Raw genomic sequence first — 26393 nt, 5'->3', positions numbered from 1 at the left:
GTTAAAATGCAGCAGCCCTGATCTTCCCAGCTGCTTCCATTCTCTTCCTCCCACCCTCAACTGATGTTTATGTTTCAGCTGTGTCTTTTTCACTAGCCTCAGGAACAAACTCCTATCTAGGCTATCCAATAACAGCCTATTCCTACCACCACGCTTCGCAATGCCTTTGTCATGCTGATGCGAATATACACATACCATATATCATGGCCAGTCCCCTTATTTGGGGCTCTTAACACCCTTTGAAACATTTCTACTTTAGAACAGCTGTATTTTATTTCACAACCCAGGTTAAAATGTATTCTCCTTCCATAGCAAACCAACATTTCAAAATAAATTATCCCAAGCAGCTGTTCTGTGCACTTCCCTTAAGTTTGAATGTTTATCCCAGTTAGGCCATAACCCACTAAAGGTCTGACATGGTTTGAATAGGCTCTTTGCCAAAGTATACCCCTGAACCAGAATTATTGCTCTATAGTTGCAGTTTAAGGAAACCATTTTCCTCAGTCTCATGATTGAATAACCCAAGATAGCAGTTTTGAAAACTAGACCTGTTAACAGTTAAGAGAACTATTTTAAAGAAAAACAAAAAGGCAAATTTCAATGCTTGCAATGTATTTATTTGTGTCAACATAGGAATCTTTATTTTATTTATTTTTTGCTCTATCTTCGGGAGGTGGAACCAGCTTTTCTCTTCCCAGAAAACAGGTGTTTGGGCTTCAGGTCAAACACAGCTCTATCCGCCTCGCCTTTCTTGCCCATCTGATTCATTACCTTCTGAGCATTCTTCATCATAATTTTTGCTTTTTTCACCATCTATAAAAAATAACATGCAAGTGAAAAGGTGCACATACCACACATGAATTTAAATATTACATGGCCACATATTGCTCCATGTGTTGAACTTCAGTTTCCATGAAAAAAAAAAAAAACTTAATTCAAAGCTGAAAATGCACATTATAGATAGCCTGGCTGATAGTGAATATATTTTTATATCTGGGGGGGACCAATGACCTCAAAATAGAAATTGGATATTAAAATGTTACAAAAGTGACTGCATAAATTCATTAGGTCATATAGTAACAAATTCTAATTGCTAATTACTATAGCACAAAATATGCACTTGGATAATCTGAATAAACTGATAATTTTATAATACTGAGATATACCTTAGCATCACGAAGACCAGAGACATCACGAGGGGGACGAGAGCCATTGCGACTTACTGGCATTGTTGCACGTGCTTCAGAATCTTCTCGCTTACGTTTACGGGTGACACTGCGTGATCTTCTTCCCTGGATTAAATAATGTGCTTGAATATTTACAGATAACCAAATTGGAAACCTTAAGTTAATCAGAGGCTCTGCTGCAACCTAGTTTCCATTAACATAGATTCTTGTATCAGCCAAGAACCTACAAAAAGTAAACTCTTCATAAACATTGTTTAATTACAGGTGTAGCAATGATACAGAAGGGGGGAATAAGCAAAAAAAAAAAAATTTTACCTCACTGTTGCCAATTAGGACAAATCCCAGATTTGTCATCTCTTGTTCAAGGGTCTTCTGTTGAATCTAAAGCCAGAAGTAAAAAAAAAAAAAAGCAGAGGTTAGTAGTTCCTCAGTTTCTTCTCATGAACTTTCCCAGGTCTACTACTAGACTACAAGTTGTAAGCCCTCCAGCTAAAGGACAGCATTTCTGTCTAGTAGCCCAAGATCTCTTCCAGTGGCTTTACTTCCACTAAGGGTAACAAACCACTATCCCACCCACCCACCCACATAAAAATACCTTCACTTCATAAACTAACTCCACCACAGGCAACCTCTTTGCTGCTCTGCTTTTATAGCTGCTCATGAGTGGGCAGGTGGGCTGGCTAAGGTAAGGTCTTAAAGGGGAAGAGCACTATACCCCTGGTGCTAGCTAATTTTCAGGCATTCTGTCTTCTCATGCTCAATGGTTCCTACAATTAGAATCTTCTAGATAAGGAATCTAGGGAACAGCCCTAAACTTCCCAAAAACAAAGGAGAGCAGAGCTCAAAGCAGCACAGCTGTTTGAGATGAGAAATCAACAGCTCCAATGCTCTTTTGCTATTCCACAACTGGAAAAGGCTGTCTCAGTGGATTTGAAATTTTACCAATTAAAAGTGGGTATACAGACAGCAGGCAAAGGTGGACAAATGACTATTCTTTGAACTGTAGCATGGAAATCACACAATGCATCCCACCACAACAAATTTTGCAAGCTGAGAGTAAATTTGGTGTAGTGGTTAAGGCACCAGGCTAGAAAGCAAGAGACCACCATCATGACTAGATTCTCAGTCATCCAAGTCATGTTTCTCTCAAAGGTGGCTTTTTCAAAAGGCAACTGGACAAAAGGTAACTTGTTTTTGTTTCCTTGAAAACCTTTTGGACAACATTTTGTCTGAAATGGTTTAGGGTTTCCTGCCTGAGCAAGGGGTTAGACTAGAAGACCTCCAAGGCCCCTTCCACTTCTTCTATACTGAAAGTTCTTCAGTGCTTTTTGTGTACTTTTCAGTTCTTTTTGTGCACATTTCCAGGACAAAAACCAAGAAAACATAGTTTTTCCTAAAGGTTAAACTGGTTAGAGATTTCATAAAGAAGATTACCATATGTGCAAGCCTGCAAATTAGGGAAATAAATGTAAACCACAATTCTTCTCCACTTCAAACATGGTTATATTGCCTACATTTGAATTCTTGGCAAAATTAAGAATTCTGCTACTTAAAAAAAAGACAGCATATGTAGGAGGGTGTTCTATTTATTCATTCACTTGTATCCCAAAAAGATGGAACACACTTTCCTCCTATTTTTCTCACAACAACAACCCCTTTGAGGTGAGGTAAGCTGACAGGAAGTGACTGGCCCAAAGTCACCCAGCTGCCTTTCCTAGCTAAAGTAGGGCTTGAACTCATGGCCTCTAGTCACAAAGATGCTTTTCCTGAAGGCAACTGGGCTTTCTTGGGTTTTTTTTCCTTAAAAATGTTTCACTTCTCATCCAAGAAGCTTCTTCAGTTCTTCATGAGTTCAAGAGCCCTGATTTAGCCAGGAAAGCCAACTAGCTGACTTTGGGCCAGTCATTCTTCTCAGCCCAACTCACAGGTTATGGTGAGGAAAATAGGAGGAAGAAGGTAGGTTGGATTTGTTTGCTGCCTTTAGTTATTTGTAAAAATAAAGATAAAAATGAATGAATAAACATGGTTTGTAACGTATTCTTCAATTCTTTGCAAAATTGAGGATTTTATTGATAAAAAAGACAGCAAACGTAGGAGGTTGTTCTACATTTGCTGTATTTTTAGTTAACAAGATTCTTAACTTTGCAAAGAACTCAAAAATAGGATGTAACTATGTTTGAAATGCAGAAGAATTTGGGTAACTGTGTTTGAGATGGAGAAGAATTGTGGTTTATGTTTACCTTTCCTAATTTATAGGCCTCCAGATATTGTGGTCTTCCTATTGAAATCTCTAATCAGCTTAATCTTTAGGGGAAACTGGATAAAGTAATGATGTATTTAAAACACTCCCTATCTAATTGCTTAGATAGCAGATTGTGGTCACTTAAATGCACTGGAGTTATATGGACTCAACTTACAACCACAACTGAGTACAAAATTCCTGTTGCTAGGCAAGACAGTAGCTATGTGAATTTTATGTGAATCACTACACTATGGCCTTCCTTGCCATAGTAAAGTGAATCACTGCAATTGTTAATTGAATCAGTCATTAAGCAAATCTGGCTTACCACATTGACTTTGCTGGCTGGAAAAAGTCACAAATGATGATTACATGATCTACAGGACAGTGCAACTGTCATAAATACAGATAGCCCTCAACTTTCAATAGTTCATTTAGGGACCATTCAAAGTTACAACTGAAGTCATTTTAAAAAGTGACTTATGATCTTTTTCCACACTTAACGACCGTTTGTGGTATCCCTGTGGTCATGTGATCAAAATTCAGCCGCTTGGCAACTGGTTCATCTTTACGACCGCTGCAGTGTCCTCAGGTCATGATCACCTTTTTGCAATCTTCAGACCAGCAAAGTCAAATGGGAAAGCCAGATTCACTCAACAACTGGGGAAAAGATAGGTCATAATATGGGACAAGCTCATTTAACGGCTATCTCGCATAGCAACAGAAATCTTGGGCTCAATTGTGGTCGTAAGTTGGAGACTACTACCTATATATGCCAGTTGACTATGGGAAGGTTGTAACGGCTACAAGTGTGAAAAGAGGTCATAAGTCACTTTTTCACTGCTGTTGTGACTTTGGTGTGATTGCCCTCCAGGTCGAAGGCTCTCCAGAATCTGCTGAAGATTACTTGCCTTCAGGGGGTGTTTTCGTTCTGCTGACATGTTCCTGCAGCCTACTGAAGGCTGCTCTGGGTCAAAATAAACCTCTATCCTTCAAGCAGCTTTGGAGAATGCCTCTGCGCCTGCGCAAAGTGCCCATTTGGTGCGCACATGCACGCAAAGCCATTCCCACCAAACCGGTGGCAACTTTATTTGAATACCACCACTGTTTACAGCCCTCTCTAAGTGGTTTACAGAATCTGCCTATTGCCCCCGCAATCTGGGTCCTCATGTTACCCACCTCAGAAGGATGGAAGGTTGAGTCCCTTCGGCCTGGGGAGATTCGATCTGCCAGATTGCAGGCAGCCGGCAGTCAGCAGAAGTAGCCTGCAGTACTGCACTCTAACCACCATGACTCATTGAAATCATTCTTTCATGATTTTGGGACACTGGAGAGGTCATATTAGACTGGGACGCGTTCTTGTGTGGTCTGTGCTCTTGCGCAGCCTCTGGAGCCTCTAAAAATCCTGCCAGAAGGGGAGTGTGTGCTTTCACACGATTTTTAGAGGCTCTGAAGGGTATACAAAATCATTCTAACTCGCCTCCTACAAGCCAGCATGATGCCGGTTGCTGTTTCAGCTTCCATGTGGCGCTATTCTGTACTGCGCAAAACAGCTGCACTTTGAATTCTGGCCACAAAAGTATGGGAGCCCAGGCGGGCAGGTGGGCCAAACACAGAGCAGTGAAGAGAACCTGTCTCCACTGCTCATTGCCGCTACTGGCTCTCCAGAACCGGGCGAATACCACCACTGGCTGTAAAGCTCTGTGAAGTGGTAGATAAGCCTAAGTGCTATTGCTATAGTGCTATTCAAAGCTAATGCTTTCAAGAACAGTTGTAAGGAACGGCATAAACATGGGCGTGTCAACTCTGAAACATGTCAAAGTCACTGGATTCAACAGTGACATCTCTTGGGGCTACCCTCCAGAATAAGATCTGAATCTCCTCCCTGCCATGGTTCAGAAAAGTGCTGAAAACCTGGCTCCTCACCCAGGCCAGAGACAAGGTAGAGCGAGACCCCTTCACTTCGTTCACTTGCTATCTTATATTGATTTTATTGTCATTGATTTGATTGTTGTGATCTGCCTGCAGTGATTTGAGTCAGGCAATAGAAAAGTTTAATCAATTATTATTACCATGGGAAAGAATAGCAGGGCCTTGAATGTCTCGTTTGAGGTACTTATTAATTGTTAGGAGATTGATTCTGTGACTCATGGATTTCTAAATGTTTTAAATGGGGATGGTAATCAATAAATATAATGACCCAATCTGATCCATACATTACTCTATCCCAGGGGATCCTAAACCTTTTGCCAACCCTTTAGTCCAGGGGTCACCAACCTTTTGGACCTCAGGGATCACTAAATTCATAATTTTAAATCCTGTGGACCACTAATATGAATCCAGTGCGCAGTTCGCTGAAGTGCCTGGAATCCCAGTGACGGGATGGGGTCCTTCAGGTACTTAGCTTGGCCACCTGTTTCTGTAACCTTAAACACTCAGAGCCATTTGGACCAGTTTCCCACAGAAAACAAAACAGCGGGATCTCTCATCTCCCTCTGTCTTCCCTCTCTCTCTCTCTCTCTCCTCTCTCTCTCTCTCTCTTCTCTCTCTCTCTTCTCTCTCTCTCTCTCTCTTCTAGCCGGGCCAGCCAGCGTCTTGGGGCAGAGAGGAAGTTGCACGTCTCCCAGTCGCGCAGCACCAACATCAGCCGAAAGAAATGCCCACGAGACCCAGCAAGAGATGAAACTTCGCTCTTGCTCTGGAATATGGAGTGAATCTCCAACCCCACCTTTCCATTCTCAGGCCAGGTGAAGTGACTGGGTGGGGATGGTGAGGGGCAGAGCCAGCGGTGGGTTCAACCAACAGAAAGCAACAGCAGGGGGACGAAAGAACCCCGGGTTGCCAACACCAGTTGCTTTGACCTGCCTGCGCCAGCACCACCTTTTCCGCAACAGCACTATTATTTTGTTCCAGCCGGTGAGGGTTGCGCTACTCCTTGCACGTTGTACCACCTGCAAGTTACAGATACCTCCCTCTGTGGCGGAGATTTCCAACCCCACCATGAGGTGCCTGGCCGGTCCCATATTCCAGAACTCTAATCACAGGACTGGCCCATTGGTCATCCCAGAGCACCACCTCCACCAGGGTGCACTGCGGACCACCAGTGCTCTGCGGACCTGCAATTGCTGACCTCTGCTTTAGTCTAATTTTAATGTACACACCTCCTTTAAAAACCCAAACACCAAAATGAAAGCAAGTGAACAACGAAAGCAATACAAATGATACTTTGGGAAAGGCAGATTTATTATAACCATACCAAAAGTCCTCAACTTACTAACATAATTGAGCCCAAAATTTCCATTGTTAGGCAAGGCAGATGTTAAGTGAGTAGTGCCCCCACTCTACGACCCTCTTTAACATAGTGTTAAGTGAATTACCTCTGTTGTTAAGTGAATCATGCAGTCATTAAGCAAACCTAGCTTCCCCGGTTGCTTGTCAGAAGCTGGCTGGAAAGGTTGCCAATGGTGATCCTTGACCCCTCAAGACAGGGCAACGATCATAAATATTTGCCCGTTACGAAGCACCTGAATTTTGATCACGTGACTATGTGGATGCTGCAACCGTCATGTCAAAATCGCTCCCTTTTCAGTGCTGTTGTAACTGCAGCCACTGGACAAATTGTTTTAAGTCAAGCACTACCCATATTGATTTCCTTCAGCATGAGGTTCCTTCTATTTTTTTGCCTTGCTCGCTGCCCAGGCAAACCAAGTAAATCTGTACTTTTTAAAACAAACCACAGCTGAAAATGCCATTGAAAAGTCTTCCAGTCTTTCTTCCCTTCTAGCGTAGTCCTTGACTTACATTTGGCAAAAGAGATTTATGACCTAAATTCAAGTTTCAGTCACGTGACCAAACTCAGCAACATGGTCACGTTTCAAACTGTTTGCAGTGTTCCATGATCATGTAACTATTTTATGACCTTCCCCACCCCTCCAAACTAGCACTTACGTCCATTTTTTTGTAAAACCTCACCATAGCGAACAGTGAGTTCGCTTAAGTGTTACTCAGTTAATGACCACTGCACATAAAAGGTTGTAAAATCAGTAAAACGGTGGTAACTTGAGGACTACCTGATCACTCTTAAGGTACAGATAATCCTCAACTTACGACCACAATTGAGACCAAAATTTATGTTAAGTGAAAAATTTGTTAAGTGAACTTTGTCCCATTTTACAAGTTTTCTTGCCACATTTGTTAAGTGAATCACTGCAGTTGTTAAATTAGTAATTGATTGTTCAATGAATCTGGGTTTTCCATTGATTTTGCTTATCAGGTGGTCGCAAAATGGCTCCTGAACATTGCAACCGTCATAAATGTGAGCCAGTTGTCAAGCATCTGAATGTAAATCAAGTCACCGTTGGGATACTGCAAAGGTCATAAATGTGAAGAATGGTCATGAGTCACTATTTTCAGTGCTGTTGTAACTTTGAATGGCCACTAAATGAACAGTTTTAAGTCGAGGTCTACCTGTATCTGCTGGAGTACCTTATTTCTTTCCCAGTCCAACTTCCTTCTGCCCATGACACATGTGCTCACATCCCACCAAATTCTCACCCAAATATTTTTTATACTTGCCTTTTTAGCTGTTCTAGGCATTCTGGGCCCATGTATGTCCTTCTCCTTTGATTCCAGGATCTTCATTTTCTTCTTCTCACGAATTTGTTGTGCCAACTGCCTAATTCCCATCATTTCCTCATCTTCGCTTTCTGAATCACTATCATATTCTCCAGCTATTTCCTTTAGCTCTTCTTCTTTCTCCAGTTGTTCCAATTTCTAAAAAAACGCCACACTCAATAGATTAGAAATTGATTTCTATTAATGTATTTTCTTATACACCCTTCAGACAATTCACACTAATGCTCTCTTCCTGTGCCAAGTTAGAAAGCCAATGGGGTTTTATTTCACATAGAAAGACTGTCTATATCAGTGGTCGCCAACCAGTGGACAGGGGACCACTGATGGTCTGCGAGAAAATTTTGGTGGTCTGCAGAGAAATGTCCCCCACAAAGCAATTAATCCAGGCTGCCCGGAAATACAAGGCTGCACCGCCCACATGGCCTGCCTACCCACGGGCCCTCACCCTTCGGCCGAGCGCAAATCTTACCTTGAGTAGAGGCAAACATGCTGGAACTGGAAGGTAAGACCAATGGTGGAGGAAGGAAATCCACCCCAGGGTGGCTTGCTGACGTTGGTGGGAAAATTGGTGCCATATTCCAGAGCTGCAGTAGTCACAGGACTGGCCCTTTGGTCATCCCGGAGCAGCTGCTCCTCCACCCGGGTGCACCAGCCTGCCATGGGTTGGAGGAACTACTCTGGGATGACCAAAGGGCCAGTCCTGTGACTACTGCAGCTCTGGAATATGGGACTGACTTTCCCACCAACGTCAGCAAGCCACCATCAGTCAAAATTCATATTAGTATTATTATTATTATTTATTTATTTATTTTTATTTATTTGATTTGCCAAATGTTTACAAGATAATAAGTATAAGTGTATACATAGTTGTGAATACATGAAATGGGTACATATAAGAAAAATAAAAGAAGAATAAGAGAAACAATAGGACAGGGACGGTAGGCACGTTGGTGCGCTTATGCACGACCCCTACAGACCTCTTAGGAAAGGGGTGAGGTCAATAGTAGACAGTCTAAGGTTAAAGTTTTGGGGTTTGGGGAAGAAACTACAGAGTCGGGTAGAGTATTCCAGACATTGACCACTCTATTGCTGAAGTCGTATTTCCTGCAATCAAGTTTGGTGCGGTTAACTTTGAGTTTGTATCTATTGTGTGCTCTTGTGTTGTTATGGTTGAAACTGAAGTATTCATTGACAGGTAGGACATTGCAATGTATGATTTTATATACCATGCTTAAATCAGACCGAAGACGGCGTAATTCAAGGTTTTCTAGTTCTAGAATTTCAAGTCTGGTGGCATAAGGTATTCTACAACGAGTAGAGGAGTGGAGAACTCTTCTTGTGAAATATTTCTGGACTTTCTCAATTGTGCTAATATCAGATACGTAATGTGGGTTCCAGACTGATGAACTGTATTCAAGTATTGGTCTAGCAAATGTTTTGTATGCTCTGGTTAGTAGTGTGATATTACCAGAGAAAAAGCTACGTAGGATTAGGTTAACAACTCTTAATGCCTTTTTGGCTATGTAGTTGCAGTGGGCTCTAGCACTTAGATCATTAGAGGTGAGTATTCCAAGGTCCTTTTTTTTATTTATATTAGTGGTCCATGGGATTTAAAATTATGAGTTTGGTGGTCCCTGAGGTCCAAAAGGCTGGCGACCCCTGCTCTATATAGCAATAAAAACTTAAAATATGACTTTGGCCTAGATTAAATGGTATAGCTGTTTGAACATACAACCACAATTGGGCCCAAAATTTATGATGATAAGCGAAAAATGTATTAAATGCACATTGCCCCATTTTATGACATTTCTTGCCACAATTGTTAAGTGAATCACTGCAGTTAAGTTAGTAACATGGTTGGTAAGTGAATCTGGCTTCCCCACTGACTTTGTTTGTCAGAAGATGACAAAAGGGGATCACATGACTCAGAGACACTAACTGTAATAAATAGGAGTCAGTTGCCAAGCCTCTGAATTTTGATTACATGACCATGGAGATGCTGCAATGGTAGTAAGTGTGAGAAATGGTCATAAATCACATTTTCCAGTGTCGTCGTAACTTTGAACAGTCACTAAATGAACTGTTGTAAGTGGACTACCTATACTAGTTTGAGCTCATAACTGTCCCACAGTGATTGTGCAATGCATTTTGGGTATAAAGCAGAACTGGAAAGACAAAATTTTGTATTTGAAAATATTTGTACAAGATAAAGAAAAATAAGAAAATTGTGCATATAAAGCAGGGGTCCCCAACCACCGGGCCCCGGACCGGCACCGTCCGTGGATCATTTTCTACTGGGCTGCCGGTTTTCTGGGCGCCGCCATCTTGTTTCGACAGACATGATATTCTTCGAATTCCAATTTTTGGGGGAATCAGCCCCGCCCCCTTCCCCCCTTTCTTCTCTTCCTTCCCCTCCCCTCAGAGGCCCCGAGTCAGGAGTTGCTACTGCCTGGCACGGCTCCACGCGGCTCCAGTCCCGCGTTGCCTCGGGAAGGAAAAGGCAAAAAGGAAGAGCAGCAGCGGCGCTTTGCAATGGCAGCAGCGGCACCGGAGGCTCAGACGCAGCGGCTCCCGGTTTTGCCTTTCCCTTCCCGAGGCAACACGGGACTGGAGCCGTGCCGGCAGTAGCAACTCCTGACAGCCCCAGCCAGACGCCTGAGCGGAGCCCGGGCGGTGCAAGCGGAGGCCACTGAGCGGCAGGAAAAGGGAGCTGGGCAGCCACAGACCAGCCGTCTCTCCGTCTGACAGCCTCGGACGAATCTCTGCCTCCCAGCGCGCTTGGTCCTCCGCTCGCAGGCTTCCCCAGCCCCTTGCCAAGCAAGTTTTCCACCCCAGCCTGGCAGGACCCTCGCTGCCTTCCCCTCGCCTGGCCGGCCGGGCTCCTTGGGCAAACTGGCTGCCTCGTGCCGAGAAGCGCGCTGCCAGGCGGGGGCCATGCGGCACAGGGCAACACGCCACCGCACGGCCCTGGCGAGGGAAAGCAGCGTGCGCTCCCCGGGCGGCGGCCTCGGCCCCGCCACCAGGGAAGCGGCTGCCCAGCTCCGGAGCTGATCCACACCTGACCGGCTGGAAAGGAAGGGTGTGTAGTGTTGGTGTTGTGTGTGCGATTTCTTGGCGCGCGGTGCGGGGTCTCTTTTGGCCGGCCCCGATTTTTTTTTCAGAGGGGAATATCATGCCTGTTTCGACGAGAAAGTGCTTCCGGGTGAGCTTTTCCGGTTGGAAAGCGGCGTTTGGGTCCTGAAGGAATCCTCCCGCCTTAGTTTCATTGAAGGGGGGGCGGCTTTGAACGAAGAGCCATCCCGATGGCGGAGGAGATTAAGAAAGCACAAAAAAAGCACAAAAAAGGTACAAAGGAGGAGTTGAAGGTGGCGGGGAGAAGCGGGGGACGGCTGGCTGGCCGGTCGCTTGGCTCGCCTTGCCTTGTCATGCGTGCTGATGCCGGTACCGGGCCGCGGATCATTTTGTGATGCCGGTACCGGGCCGTGGCACAAAAAAGGTTGGGGGCCACTGATATAAAGTATATAATTAATATGAGAACATGTATATTTTCCCATCTAGTATACCAACGGTAGTTTAATACTTACCATCATGATGTCTGGGTCAATATAATCAGCTATGTTATGACCTTCCCAAATCTCAGGTACTACATCGTATTTTTCAGATGGATTCATCAGATCCCAATATTCTAAAGCAGGAGGGGAGATGAAGGAGTTTTATTTGTGCAATTCTAAAACTCCTGCAATTTTATTCAGTTGATAGCTTTATTAATAAGAAAAAGCCACCCTAAAATAATAAATTACATGCTGGTAGTAAGTTACACATAATGGAGCTCTTAAACTTGTTTGTTTCAACCGACAACATTCCTTAAATTCTGAAGTATATCAAAATTAGATAAAAGTATAGATTTGAACTATATCCATATATATATATGGTCTACGTTCTCCACTAATCAGGAGAAATTCCTACTTATAACCTGGTACCCATTCCTAAGAGAATATGAAAAAGGGAATGGATCTTACCAACAACAGGAAAAAAATATAGGCCTAGAAATTATGAGGCTAATCATACCCTGGGTGGTTTTCTAATTTGTTTCTGCTTTAGCTGTTTACAAAAAAAGAGAATAATCTGACAGAGCGACTTGCTATGTAAGAGTGCAGCTGAATCTAATTGCATTCCTAAACAAAAAGATAGCTTGAGACTTACTCTTAAGATCCAATATATAGTCATCCCCCATTTCCATTTCCAAGTCTTTCTCCTGCAGCAAAGATATATCATTAGTTAAGAGTTTCTTATAAATTTCACAACACCACAAAAAAGGTTGCACAAAGAGGTAGATTCGTTTAGTGGTTATGGCATCAGGCTAGTAACTGGGAGATTGTGAGTTCTAGTCCTGCCTTAGGCATGGAAGCCTAAGGCTGGATGGCTTTGAGCCAGCCATTCTCTCTCTCTCAACCCAACTTATCTCACAGGGCTGCTGTTGTGGGAGAAACAGAAGGATGAAGGAGATGTTAGATATTTCACTGCCTTGAGTTATTTATAAAAATAATAGAGGTGCAACATAAAATAAATTATTCTTTTATACCCCTAAAATGTGGAAATCTTTTGTAAAATATTTACCAATTTCTTTTTTGGGCCATCAACTTCCATGTGCTTCTTGCGCATCAAGGCTCCTTCCGGAATAAAAGGGGGCCTTTCCTAAGAGGCAGGAATGAAACCCAAAGTGAACTGAAGAAATTCCTTTTTATATAACCTGCTTCCCCGAAAATATGACCTATCCTGAAAATAAGACCTAGCTTGATTTTTACACATGCGCCCAATATAAGCCCTACTCTCAAAATAAGCCCTAATTAAGACCTCACCCACTCCAGAGTGCATGAGTAAAAGTTAAGCTAGGATAGGGGTGGTGGGATGGAGCTGCCCTGTTACTTACCTTCGGACAGTTGTAGCCAAGCCTCGCACACCCCAACACCTACCTTGCCAGCCCATTTTTTTCTGCAGCCATCAGAAAGGCTTTCCTGAAGGCCTCTGTAGCTGATAACAGAGCCCCAGATCGATCCGGAGTTCTGTTATTGGCTGCAAAGGTCTTCAGGAAAGTTCCTGAAGGCTTCTGACAGCAAAAAGGAGGCTAGGGGCGACGCATGCAAGTGAGGTTAGTTAGTGAATGGCATCCCCCCAAAATAAGACCTGGTGCCTTTTTTGGTGGCAAAAAATATATAAGATACGGTCTTATTTCCGGGGAAACACGATATATAGCAGGTTCATGGATTCCCAACCCCAAGGCCCATTGGGAACCTGACCTCACAAGTAGCAGGAGAGCACAAGAAACTCTATTAGCCCAAGAGGTGGGCATTCTCTACACACACACACACACACACGGTGACCACAGAGCAAGAAAGTTTAAAGACCGCTGTACTAGGTTACTGAGCAGGACAGCATCCTCCTCCTTTTCTTTCAGTCTGTAAACTGACAAATCTTCACTGTTATTTTTTTTTTTCTCACTGCAATAAAAATCCATCCATCCTAATGCCTTTCATATGTATGTAACTGGAAGCTCTTGCAGGAAATTCTTCCAGATGTGGTCTGAATATATCTGGAGGACACAAACTTGAAAAAGCTAGTGGATCCATATGTTTGCAACAGAGGCAATGAGATACAACCCCCCCCCCCCCCCCTCACACACACGCACCTTGTTGTCCCTTTTTGTTGGAAGAGCTAAATGTAGCCTGTTCAGTACATCATTCACTTTGTTTCCTTTCATTTTGGTGCCAACGCGATGGGCCAACAATCTGTCACAAGCCTGAAAATAATGGCAAAATATTAATTCAAGAAATATTGAACCTAGGCAAAGCATTAACACTGACCCAGACATCCAGACAATCCTCAAGTTATAACCAGGGGCATAAGCGATCATTCAGAATTAACAGTGGAAACCCTCTCCCAACCCAGTTCTAAAGAGACAAATAGCTAGTCCAACAGTGAGGAATGAGTAGAATAGAATAAGAGTTTGAAGAGACCTTGGAGGTCTTCTAGTCCAACCCCCTGCCTAGGCAGAAAACCTTATACCACTTCAGACAAATGATTGTCCAACCTCTTCTTAAAAACTTCCAGTGTTTGACTATTCACAACTTCTGGAGGCAAGTTGTTCCACTGATTAATTGTTCTAATTGTCAGGAAATTTATCCTTAGTTCTAAGTTGCTTCTCTCCTTGATTAGTTTCCACTCATTGCTTCTTGTCCTACCCTCAGGTGCTTTGGAGAACAGTTTGATTCCTTCTTCTTTGTGGCAGCCCCTGAGATATTGGAACACTGCTATCATGTCTCCCCTAGTCCGTCTTTGCATCAAACTAGACATACCCAGTTCCAGCAACCATTCTCTGTATGTTTTAGTCTCCAGTCCCATGTTTTAGCCCTCCCTGCAGTCACAGGACCTCATTTTGGACACTTGTCAACCAGACCACATTTATGGTTGTTTGAAGCATTCCAGTCATATGACTGCAATTTATGATATATATATTTTCCCCTAAAAGCTGGTTTGACTTTCACCTTTTGAAAAGGACACCCTATAGGAACCAATGGGTTTGCTAAACACCTGCAGCATCTGGTGAATTAACTCTTGCAAAAAAGCCTGCAAAGTTATATGATGAGCCACTTTTCAACTGTTAAAACCTACTAACTACTAACTGGCCGGCTCAATTACAGTTGTAAGTTGAGGGCGACTTGTTATAGGAAGGCACCTGCATGTTAGAATTACGTCAGACTATTGGACAAGGTATTGAACTTGAGGAACTAAATGGCTCCTTGTCTATGGAGATTCTCAGCCATCCAGGTCATGGTTGTCCCAAAGGTGCTTTTTTTCAAGAGGCAATTGGACTTTCTGACATTTCTTTGAAGACGTTTCGCTTCTCATCCAAGAAGCTTCTTCAGCTTCTCAGAAGCTTCTTGGATTAGAAGCAAAATGTCTTCAAAGAAAAACAAGGAAGTCCAGTTGCCTCTTGAAAAAGTACATTTGGGATAAATGTCTCCTTGCAGTATCACATGATTCTATGACAAGACCAATCTCAGTTTGGGGAGGAGAATTTCTCAACTTCAGGAATTTAGAACCTGACCAGAAAAAAAAAAAATAACAGTAAGGCAAGAGCTTGGAAAAAGGGTGAAATCACATGTCCCCCTTGCAACAGCCAAACCACAAGTTAAAACTATGGGTAGTCCTCAACTTCCAACAGTTCATTTAGTGACTGTTCAAAGTTACAACAGCACTGAAAAAACTGACTTATGACCATTTTTCACACTTACGACTATTGCAGCATCCCCATGATCACGTGATCAAAATTCAGACACCTGGCAACTGACTCATATTTATTTATGACCATTGCAATGTTCTGGGGTCGCCTTTCACAACCTTCTGACAGCCAAAGTCAATGGGGAAGCCAGATTGACTTAACAATCGTGTTACTAACTTAGCAACTGCAATAATTCACTTAACAACTGCAGCACAAAAAAAAAATCGTACAATGGAGCAAAACTCACTTGTCTCATTTAGCAACAGAAATGTTGGGCTCCATTGTGGTTGTAAGTCAAGGACTACTTTCTAATGACCAGATGAAGAAAAAAATTTCCCATACTGGAGACTGATGATGAATTTCTGCTAGCAAGTTTCAGGAATTGACAAATAGAAGATATCTAATTTTTCAAAAAAAAGTTTTCTTTTTTGATTATATACAATGATATGGGAAAGTTCAACCACATCATAAAGGTAATTAAAAAAAACAATATAGTGCCCAAACAACCACAAGCAGAAGAGAAAACTGACATTAGCATCTGCTCGAAACACTGGAACAAGGGAAAGCAAATAAAACCCAGCATCTAATTAACCTGAGGATTTTATGACAGCGCAATGATCAAACAAAAATAGTTTTCAGTTTCTAATGCAATATTTTAAAACAAGCTGCAAAACAGTCCTTGGATAAGCAGAAGATGATTGAACCCAATGTAGATATTTAGTATACACACATCCACTCACTTCAGTTTTAACCTGAATAACACCTTCTTCTGTCATAGTGCTTGTCTCAATCACAGGAAGTCCATCAGCTTCTAATTCAGCAAATATTTTCTGAAAGGTGATAAATGAAAGCATTTGGCAAAATTAATTCACACACCCATCCCTATGGTATCCAAATAATACATTTATCCACATGAAACACAATGTAATGATTGCACTGGAATACAGAGCAACCTCAAAACTGCACATACTTACCTGTATAAAGGAAGTTGTGTATGTCTATGTCTATTATATAAACACACTTTTTGGTATGACAGTTGAATTAAAAATATGTCCTTGTTAGAGAGGAAAAAATTGACTTTTGGCACATGCATTCCTAAACAGACTGATTATTAGGGAAGGTTAAGAGTGGCTGTTGTTATTTCATATTCCACTAACATTATAAAATATGAATCTTTCAGTATGTGGGTAGATTTCAGGCTTGCAAGATGATCTGTGCTCATCAGTAGAGAAAGGTACAGAATGGGAGGGGGAAATAGGAGATGGAAAGCATTTTGGATATGTTCACCACCTTGAATTATTCGTAAAGTAATAAAGGCCAGGTATAAATAAATAAACTGAATGAGAAAAATCAATGAGCTGTTACCAGAACTGAGGATAAAAAGTTTTAAAAAATTGCAATGAAGTGGCTAGAGCAACAAAGGTGGACATTGAGTGATTGATTTCCAGACTTCAATAGTAATTGTGAATGGAAATGATATCTGCTTTTTAAAAAATGTAATATATCTTAAGGATACCTTAAGAGCATGGCAATCCACTAGATTTCTGAGATCTTGTGTAGACCTCAAAGATTTGGGAGTGAGGCACTCAAGCCACTAGCAAGAAAAAAAAAAGATGATGGAGGAGGAGGAGAAGGAGGAGGATCTAGCCAACCAAGACATAAAGCTTTTTTCTGTGCAATCATTACTTCTGAAAACTACTCACCTGATTCTCTTCTGAAAGTTCAGAAATCCTTTTCACATCACATTTATTGGCTACAATAATTAGAGGCTAAAATAAGACAGAGAAAGAAAACCATACATTGAATAAGCCATCTTGGATTTTCTAACACAAAACATGAAGCTTTAAAACATAAAGGGGTAAAATCCCAGGCACCTTGTTGGCAAACAATGGCTTAATATTCTCAAACAGTGCCAGCTGTTCTTCCAAGCTATGGCCACACTGTTCTGATACATCCATGACATAGAGCACAGCAGACCGGAGATGGGCAAGTGCAGTTATGGCCTGCATCTCGATGGTGTTTCTCTCTTCCAAAGGATGATCCAAAATACCAGGAGTATCTATGACCTGCAATGAAACAGACGAAAATTAAAAACAAAAACAAAGCAGAATAGAGAGCCCCCATCTGAGAAACCATCTCGAATGAAAGTAGGGCATTAACAATGTGATTTACAATAGGGGTCCTCAACCCTTGGTTTGGGGGCTGGCACCAGGCCGCAGCAGGCCAGAAATTGGACCATGCAAACAAGCAAAGCCCCATCCGCAGGATGCAGGCGAAACCACGCCCCCTCCAGTCCACGGAAAGACCTCTTTCCATGGAACCGGTCTCTGGTGCCCAAAAGGTTTGGGGAATGCTGGCTTACAATACGCGTAGTTCTCAACTTACAATTCATTTGATGAATTTATTCGAAGCTACAATGGCACTGAAAAAAGTGACTTATGGATATTTTTCACACTTACGACCTTCGCAGCATCCCCACATTTATATGATCAGGTTTCGGATGCTTAGCAACCGGCCATGTATTTATATCGGTTGCAGCATCCTGGAGTCTCGTGATCGTCTTTTGCAACCTTCCGACAAGGAAAGTCAATGGGGAAACCAGATTCACTTAAAGACTGTGGCAAGAGGTTGCAAAATGGGACAAAATTCAATTTAAAAATGTCTCATTTAGCAACAGAAATTTTGTAAGTTGAGGACTGCCTATTCAAATTCAGGTAATCCTCAACTTACATCTGGTCACTAAATGGCCATTTGAAGTTCCAACAGTCCCCTCCCTCCAAAAATACTTATGACTCTCTCTTTCAAATTTCCACCTGGAATACATGAAAATCAATAAGTAAATCGTAATAATAATTTAAAGCCTGAGAAAAAATTCCAACACCTGAGTTTTCAAGTTTATACATACACACTACACACACATCCTTAAATAGGAACAATTAACTGATTTAACTAAGAGGTAGTTTTTACCTGCCAACGCAAATACTTGTAATCCATGTGTCCCACAAACAGAGATTTTGTGGTAAATGCGTATGGCTGCACATCTACATCAGCTCTTGTTACCTAAAACAAAAAAGGGTGTCACTTATGAAACAATTTCTGTTCTGAATCCCACCCATCAGTTAGAATCCTGGGCAACACACAAAATAAATGGGTTAGGGTTAGGGTGACACCAAATAAAAATACATTTTATCTGAAGACAGGAAAATAGAGATGTATTTTCTTATCATCTTGTTAAGACTGTATCTTACAAAAAGGTAAGATGTAAAACTATTATTAACAAATACTAACACATATTTTCTCACAGTGTAGAAAACGATACCTCAACAGGACCACTCCCAATTTAACTAAGCCTGCAATTTTAGATACAGTGCTAAGAAATTACTTGCATTTGCTCAGTGTTTATTATGACATTCTAATTTAGTATGACTCTGATGGAAGGCATATCCACAAACCTTATTTATGAAACTTGATTTCCCAACATTGGGGTACCCACACAACAGGAGAGTTCGTGTGTTAGGATCAATGGTTGGCAATCGTGATAAATGCTGGCGCACTGAAATTTTTAAAAAGGACACAAAAGTATTGTTTAGATACATAATATTGTAGTTTGACTTTGGGGTAGCAGCATATTGTATGAATTTAGCCATTACAGTATTAAATATTCGGTCATCCATTATGGTTTTAAATTATGCTTTAGCAGCTTGGCCTGTTAGATCAGAGGTTTCCAAACTTGGCAACTTTAAGACTTGTGGACTTCAACTCCCAGAATTATGGGAGTTGGCCAGCTATGGCCAGTTTGGGGACCCTGCATTAGATTAACCTACTCAAATGCATTCCGTTGTCCTATGTCATATTTGAAGGACCACGGAGCAGCTGAAAGGATAAAACTCAACACAAAAAGCAAATAACTCCTCAGCCTCCAGCAACAACAATTGGACAAACCACCTGATGGTCTCCATATCATCAAGGCCTTTTGGCAGAACCATGCCTTCAGGGCCTTGAAAAAGAGTGTCAATGTGGGACCTTATCTCTGCAGGGATGATGTTCCACAGGGAGGAGGCCCCACCCTTCCTCTTGGTTCCACTAGGGGGGGACAGAGGGGGCCCTAGCCATTGATTAGGGATCTACATCTCGTGGGACCATGAAAAAGGGCCTTTTTGGTGGTGGCTTCTTCTCTATGGAACATCATTCCAGGACATGGTTGGGTCTCTCACTGCTGCTTTTCCAAAAAGCCCTAAAAACATATTTTCATCAGCGAGTCTAGAGACCACAAATGGAGAGCCAATCAAGCAGTTATTGCTTCCATGTGGGGGGCCGGATGGGATGGGATCTTGGTGAATTTTTAAATGTTTTAAGTTGCCCGGATTCACTTATGTGGGACTTTGACAGACAAATAAATGTATTTAACAAATAAACTGTAATTTTTACATACCTTGTTCTAAATATTCCAGGCTCTGCTTCTGTCTTTTGATTATGGTACACATCCGTCCCAAGGCTGCACGTTTCAACTGTTTGCATCGATAGAGGGAATCCCCGTATTTCATCAGACGCACGTAATCTTTGGCAACACTGAGTCACAAAACCACAGATCAAATCTATATTATATTAGCTAGGAGAATGTTTTAACTTCGTTACGATTTTATTTCACTTGATAGTATACTATTAGGGTGGGGGCGGGGGGGGGTAGAAGGAACAAAGAATGATATAGCTAGAACAGAATATTAAAACTCAGTTCATCTGTCACAGTGAATCATAACATAGTTTGACTTCAATTTCATTTTTTTCCCTTGAACTCAGTGTTTCTCAACCTTAGCACTTTAAGATGTACAAAAATTGCTAATGTAGAGAAACACTGCTTAGCTTGTAAACAAGGATTGTGGATTACTTTTTAGTCAGCAAGTCGTTGATTAGCAAATCATTATTAAGTAATGTTGGAACTGCAAGAGGCCAAAGTCAAAGCCTATCTCCCATTGAATACCGAATTTACTGGGTATCTTCAGGCCATTCTCTCCCTCCCGGCTGCACACAATTATTGCTATGAAAATAAACTTGCTGGGGAATTCTCCATGTCAATCAAGTGAGCTTCCAGAAGCAAGATGGGATATAAATATAACACCTAATAAGTATGTACATAGTGAAATTCTCTTACTTGTCAATCAGATTTTTGGCAATATTTATTTGCCCCAAAGCTAGCTTGTAATGATCTTTATCATAGAGTACATTCATCAAATCTGCATAAAAAGGATGAATATCCTGAAATCAACAAAAAGTAGAGAATCAATCAGTAATATATTTTATAAAACATATCAATAAATATACATAACTCCATTTAACTTTTAAATAGGTTGTGTAAGTATGCATTAACACTCTAATCCAGTGTCCCCCCAATCTTTTGGGCACCAGGGATCAGTTCCGTGGAGATAGATTTTCCTGCAGACTGGAGGAGGCATCGTTTCACGTGCTGCCTGCATTCCACGGATGGGGCTTATTTGCGTGGATCAGTTTCTGGGATGCCACGGCCCAGTACTAGTCCACATACTGGGGGTTGGGGGGCCCTGCTGTAATCCGTAGAGATTTAAAGTAAAACTTTCTCCAGGATTAAAAACAATATATAAAAAAGCAAAAGAAATAAAAGTATGTGTCAGCTTTCTGAGTAATAGTCCCATAGAAAGCAGAACTCCGAGGCTGGTAGATTCCTCAGAGAACAGTTTTGTTGGAGATATCATATTGGCACAATCTGGTGAACACCAACTCTGAAAGTTCCTGCAGTTTTCACCTAATTAAAAAGTGAAACAGTCAGTCATGTTGTCCAATCATGGTGCCAACTGGTTGCCTGGATACTTCACCCCTCCTTCTCCAGTCACCTGTTGGAATGTCCTTGGTTCCCACAGGAAACTATTTTGTGTTGGCTACAAAACCCCCATCAAACTATTCTCCCCCACCCAATCCCATCTTCGCATTGTGGCAATACTGAAGCCTCCAAAATGACCCCAGCCAGGTTCACTTCAGAGTTGACAGTATGACAATTATAATCAATGTGTCACAAAGTAATAGACAAACATTCCTACATAGTATAATAGGCACCCTTGTTATAACAATTCCCCACCCCAAGCCCATTAGAATAACCAGATCTCAAGGGCTTGGTCATGATGATTTATAGCCAGGATTCGAAGGAATTCAAAGCTAATTCTATGAACCCAAGGAAAATTTGATACCTGTAGGGAAAGCTCAAAAAGTAACTTATGATATGGCATGGACAGAATCTGTTTTTTAAAAAAGTAGATCAATCAATCTAGATTTATAATATACAAGTTTCAAGAATGACAAATTAATTCATTATTATTTGTTTCGCCAGGAACAGCACAAGTAAAGTGTGATATTTTCAGAGGAAACCAGAATCCAACCACTGTCTGTCCTTTGTAAGTACAATGAAAAATTAATAGCACTCATAAGAGCATTTTAATATTTCCATTAAAAAAGTCATTTGACTACTAAATACAGAATTGTTTATATTTTTACACCCACCCTCCCATCATAAAGTTTAACATTTATTCTCATTAAATTCAATTCCTAATTATTTGGCAGCAGTACAGAAATGTTGTAGCACAACTTCAGTCCCCATATTTCCAAAATACAGGCAGTCCTCAACTTTTGACCAGAATTGAACCTAAAATTTATGTTGCTAAGTGAGACATTTGTTGAGTTTTGCCCCATTTTATGACCTTTCTTACCACAATTGTTAAATGAATTTTTGCAGTTGTTAAAGTTAGTAACACTTTAACAAGTGTTCAGTAAATCTGGCTTCTGTATTGACTTTGCTTATCAGGTTACAAAAGGTGATCACATGACCCCAGGACACTGCAACCATTATAAATATGAGTCAGTTGCTAAGTATCTGAATTTTGATCACGAGCATGGGGATTATGCAATGGTTATGTGATAAATGGTCACAAGTCACCTTTTTCAGTGCCGTTGTAACTTTGAAAGATTACTAAACAAGCTATTGTAAGCCAAGGGCTACCTGTATACAAGCTTTCTCCAAGAAACATGTAATGAACATAAGTTTCAGTTGAAAAGTCACTTACATCAAGCTTTGGGAAATCCATAATTATTTGAGTAAGCCTGTCGTGATAATTTTGTTGGGTATATTTTACTTTTCTCATGTAGAAATGACGGATTCTGTGGATTTGATAATGCTTATGAATGACTGTAGGAGTCTTTCGCTGGGTCTTGGACAATGTTAAATCAATGAAGTCCTGCAAATAAAGAAGAAATAACAATTGATGAAAATGAAGAAGCAGCAGCAGATCTTATCAACGGTAAGAAAAAAAAATTAACATCCCCAAAGAGGTGTGTGCCAATCCTGTCTAATCTCTGAGACAGGAAATGAAAACTATGAACCATTACAACAGGTATTCTAAATAATAACTATGAATCTGATGCATATACATTTGTTGTTGCTGTGTTCAGTCGCTTACTCACATCTAACACTGTCACCCCATGGACTATAGCATGCCAGCCTTCCCTGCCCTCCTATCTCCCAGATTTTGCCCAAATTCATGTTCATTGTGCCAATGACATTAACCATCTCATCCTTTGCCATCTCCTTCTCCTTTTGCCTTCAGTCTTCCCCAACATCACAGTCTTTTCCAATGAGTCCTTTCTTCTTATTAGGTGACCAAAGTATTTGAGCTTCAGCTTCAGTATCTGTCCTTCTAAAGAACAATCAGGGTTGATTTCCTTTAAGATGGACTTCTTTGATCTTTTTGCAGATCAAAGGACTCAAGAGTCTTCTCCAGCACCCCAATGCAAAAGAGAATTATGCATGCGTGCACACACACACATACACTTTGGATAATTTCTATCCTTGATTGAAGAAATAAAAAGGTCAGTATTATGACATTGTGTCAATGATTATATTGCGTTTTTAAAATTCACCCTCATCGCTTTCCTGTACCTTATAGATTTATTCCATTAATTTTGGAGTGCATACAATCCATACTTCTACTAGCTTCAATGAACTCCTTAACAGCCAAGTTGTCTTCAGGAATGGATCTGCCAAATTTGTACTTTTTGAATATCTTATCATTTCATCCTATTTCGCTTTATCCCCAGTTCCTTCATTTCCCATTTCAGGAGCAATCTTATTCTACATTTTTCTTGCAATTATTTAACACCTCAAGGGAATCCTTTGTTGAGAACATGAATACGAGTATTCTGATTTTTCTTCCCCTTCAAATCTACTACTTGTTTTATAGCAATTTCCATTTTCTCTACAACAGGGGTCCCCAACCACCGAGCCCCGGACCGGTACCAGCCCATGGATCATTTTGTACCGGGCCGCAAAGAAGTGGGCGCCGTCATCTTGTTTCGACAGCGCTTGAGAAAGTGCTTCCGGGTGAGCTTGTCGGTCGTCGGTTGGAAAGCGGCGTTTGGGTGCTGAAGGAATTCTCGCGCCTTAGTTTCGTTGAAGGGTGGGGGGTGGCTTCGAATGAAGAGTTGTCCCGATGGCGGTGGAGTCTCGCGTTACTCAGGAGGAGATTAAGAAAGAGCCCGAAAAGCCTATCGACCGCGAGAAGGTACAAAGGAGGAGTTGAAGGTGGCGGGGAGAAGCGGGGGACGGCTGGCTGGCCGGTCGCTCAGCTCGCCTTGCCTTGGTCGTGCGTGCTGATGCCGGTACCGGTCCGTGGATCGGTCCATGGATTGTACCGGTCCGTGGTACAAAAAAGGTTGGGGACCACTGCTCTACAACACAGGGATCAAACTCACGGCGTCACGTTGTTGCCATGTGACATATCATGACATTTTTTTCCCTTTGTGGAGATGGAGCAGGCATGGCCTACTGGTGATGCATCCATCCCGTGGGCCGCCAGTTTGACACCCCTGCTCTACAACAGCTGAACTGATTTTCTCCTTCCTATGCCTTTTCTACTGCTTCACTTTATGCTCTTAGTAATATCTCTAGATTATTTGATTATGTGCCATCAAGACATTTTCAACTCCTAACAACCACCTAGATTTTCTGCATGATGGTCTGTCCCTGACCCAGTCTTCCAGCAGTGCAAGGGCCTCCAACCTTTTGAGCATCAAGGACTGGTTCTATGGAGAGAGGTTTTTCCACAGACCAGAGGGGGGCATAGTTTTGAGTGCTGCCTGCATCCTGTGGATGGAACTTTGCTTGTTTATGCGGTTTCTGATTCTGGTTTCTCCACTTGTTTGCGCGGCCCGGTTTCTAGCATGCCACGGACCGGTGACAGTCCATAAAGTAGTGCATTCAAATCACATGAATGCATGAGTCCATATATCTTGCTACTGATCAGTCCCCCCTTTTCTTCCCAAATTTCATTAGGGCCTTCCCCAGACTGCTAAGTCTTTGCATAATGTGTCTGAAGTAGGATAACTTTATTTTGATCATTTGGCCTCTGTGATCCACTGAACCTTTTTTTTTTTTTTTTTTGGCTGTCCATGGTACTCACACAAGTCCTTTCCAATACTAAAGCTCAAGGCATCAATACTCTTCCTATCCTGCCTCTGCTATTGAATTTTTGTTGCTTGGCTCGCTTTCCTTGCCCTTCTCCAGAAAACTACTCCTTCTCCTTACCCTTCTTCCCTCCCTTTTTCTAAATGCAGGTAATCCTTGATTTATGACCCCTATTGAGCCCAAAATGTATGTTGCTAAGTGAAACATCTGTTAAGTGAGTTTTGCAGTTTTTAAGTTAGTAACACAGTTGTTAAGTGAATCTGATTTCCCCATTGACTTTGCTCATCAGAAGGTAGCAAAAGTTGATCCCCTGATCCTGGGACACTGCAACCCTCATAAATATGAGTCAGTCGCCAACTGTCTGAATTTTGATCATGTGGGATACTGCAACAGTTGTAAGTGTGAAAAATGGTCATAAGCCACTTTCTTTCAGTGCCATTGTAAGTTTGAACAGGCACAGAATGAACTGTTGTAAGCTGAGGACTACATTTGCCTCTCCCATCTGTGCTGTTGGAATGAAGGAGGGAGGGAGGATGGAAAAGGAAAGAAGGAAGGAAGGAAAGAGAGAAGGAAGGAAGGAAGGAAGGAAAAAAGGAAGGAAGGAGAGAAGGAGAGAAGGAAGGAGAGAAGGAAGGAGAAAAAGAAGGAAGGAGAAAAGGAAGGAAAGAAGGGAGGCAGGAGAAAAGGAAGGAGAGAAGAAAGAAAGGGGTAAAAGAAGGAAGGAGAAAAGGGAGGAGAGAAGGAAGGAAGGAAGAAGAAAAGAAAATGCTCCCGCCTGCAATGCCACCCTCGGAGCCAGCCCAGATGCCTTGGCAGGGGCTCATGGAAGCGACTGGATTAAGAAGGGACTGGATTAAATCGGCGCGCCTAATAAAGCCGCCTTCGAAGCCATTGGATCCCCTGCCAGGAGTTCCGTCCTCTCCTTGACAACAAACACGTGGAGCTCCTCAGGGCCCGCAGACAGCAGAACCGGGGCGATCGCGTGTCTCCAGGCAACAGGGATCCGAGATCGGGGCTTACCTTCGCGGACGGAACCACCATAATCTTCCTGAAGTTGTAGAGCGCCATGGCGGCAGCGCGATCGCCCGGTGCCCGGCCTGGTTCGGAAAGAGAGAGTGGCACGGGGCAACGGGGCTTCCGGGGGAAGAGGAATTCTCGCGAGAGCTGAAACCGGAAGTGCTCTGTGCCATCCATTCCTCCTTTATCCCTCCTGTCACGTGGCCGAAGAGTTGTCAACGCGAGGTTCTACGTTTTCTTTGAGGAAAGATGCGTGTGGACCCAAATCTAAGCCGTAGGCAAAATGACAATATTGAGAGTTCGTGGGGGGCGGAGGACAAGCATTCCATGATCGCAAAGGAATGCGCGACCTACGGGTTCCGTCGTCTCGGGAAAGTCGTGGTTGTCACAGGATGGCGATTCTGCATTTTTAGAACGTCTACATATCTTAGACTGGGTGTTTTCACCACAGAGTGGAAAGCAACTTTCGACTGACAGGATTGTGCGCCACCAAATGGCTTGATGTAGAACTGCAGTTTTTTTCTTTCCGCTCCATGACATTCGGGCCAAGGAATT

General features: G+C 42.2%; 1 protein-coding gene across 1 annotated transcript; it reads right to left on the bottom strand.

Moving 5' to 3' along the window:
- Positions 1-595: 595 nt before the first annotated feature.
- GTPBP4 (GTP binding protein 4) lies at positions 596-25935 on the bottom strand. The gene is made up of 17 exons (XM_026682711.2): positions 25842-25935; positions 22426-22596; positions 20490-20593; positions 19773-19909; positions 18793-18893; positions 18308-18400; positions 17215-17406; positions 17044-17109; positions 16081-16170; positions 13748-13858; positions 12679-12756; positions 12265-12316; positions 11646-11746; positions 8002-8199; positions 1503-1568; positions 1167-1292; positions 596-813 (listed from the first exon to the last, which is right to left on the bottom strand). Exons 1-17 carry the CDS (start codon positions 25887-25889, stop codon positions 661-663), a joined length of 1887 nt encoding a protein of 628 aa, XP_026538496.1. The 5' UTR covers positions 25890-25935; the 3' UTR covers positions 596-660.
- Positions 25936-26393: the final 458 nt, after the last annotated feature.

The sequence above is a fragment of the Notechis scutatus genome, chromosome Z, assembly GCF_049901735.1.
Source record: "Notechis scutatus isolate UNSWTSFEM ecotype Mainland chromosome Z, rNotScu1.2, whole genome shotgun sequence".
In the NCBI taxonomy this organism is placed as follows: domain Eukaryota; kingdom Metazoa; phylum Chordata; class Lepidosauria; order Squamata; family Elapidae; genus Notechis; species Notechis scutatus.
The sequence above is the reverse complement of the archived record's forward strand: the minus strand, read 5'-3'. Positions and strand labels throughout refer to the sequence as shown.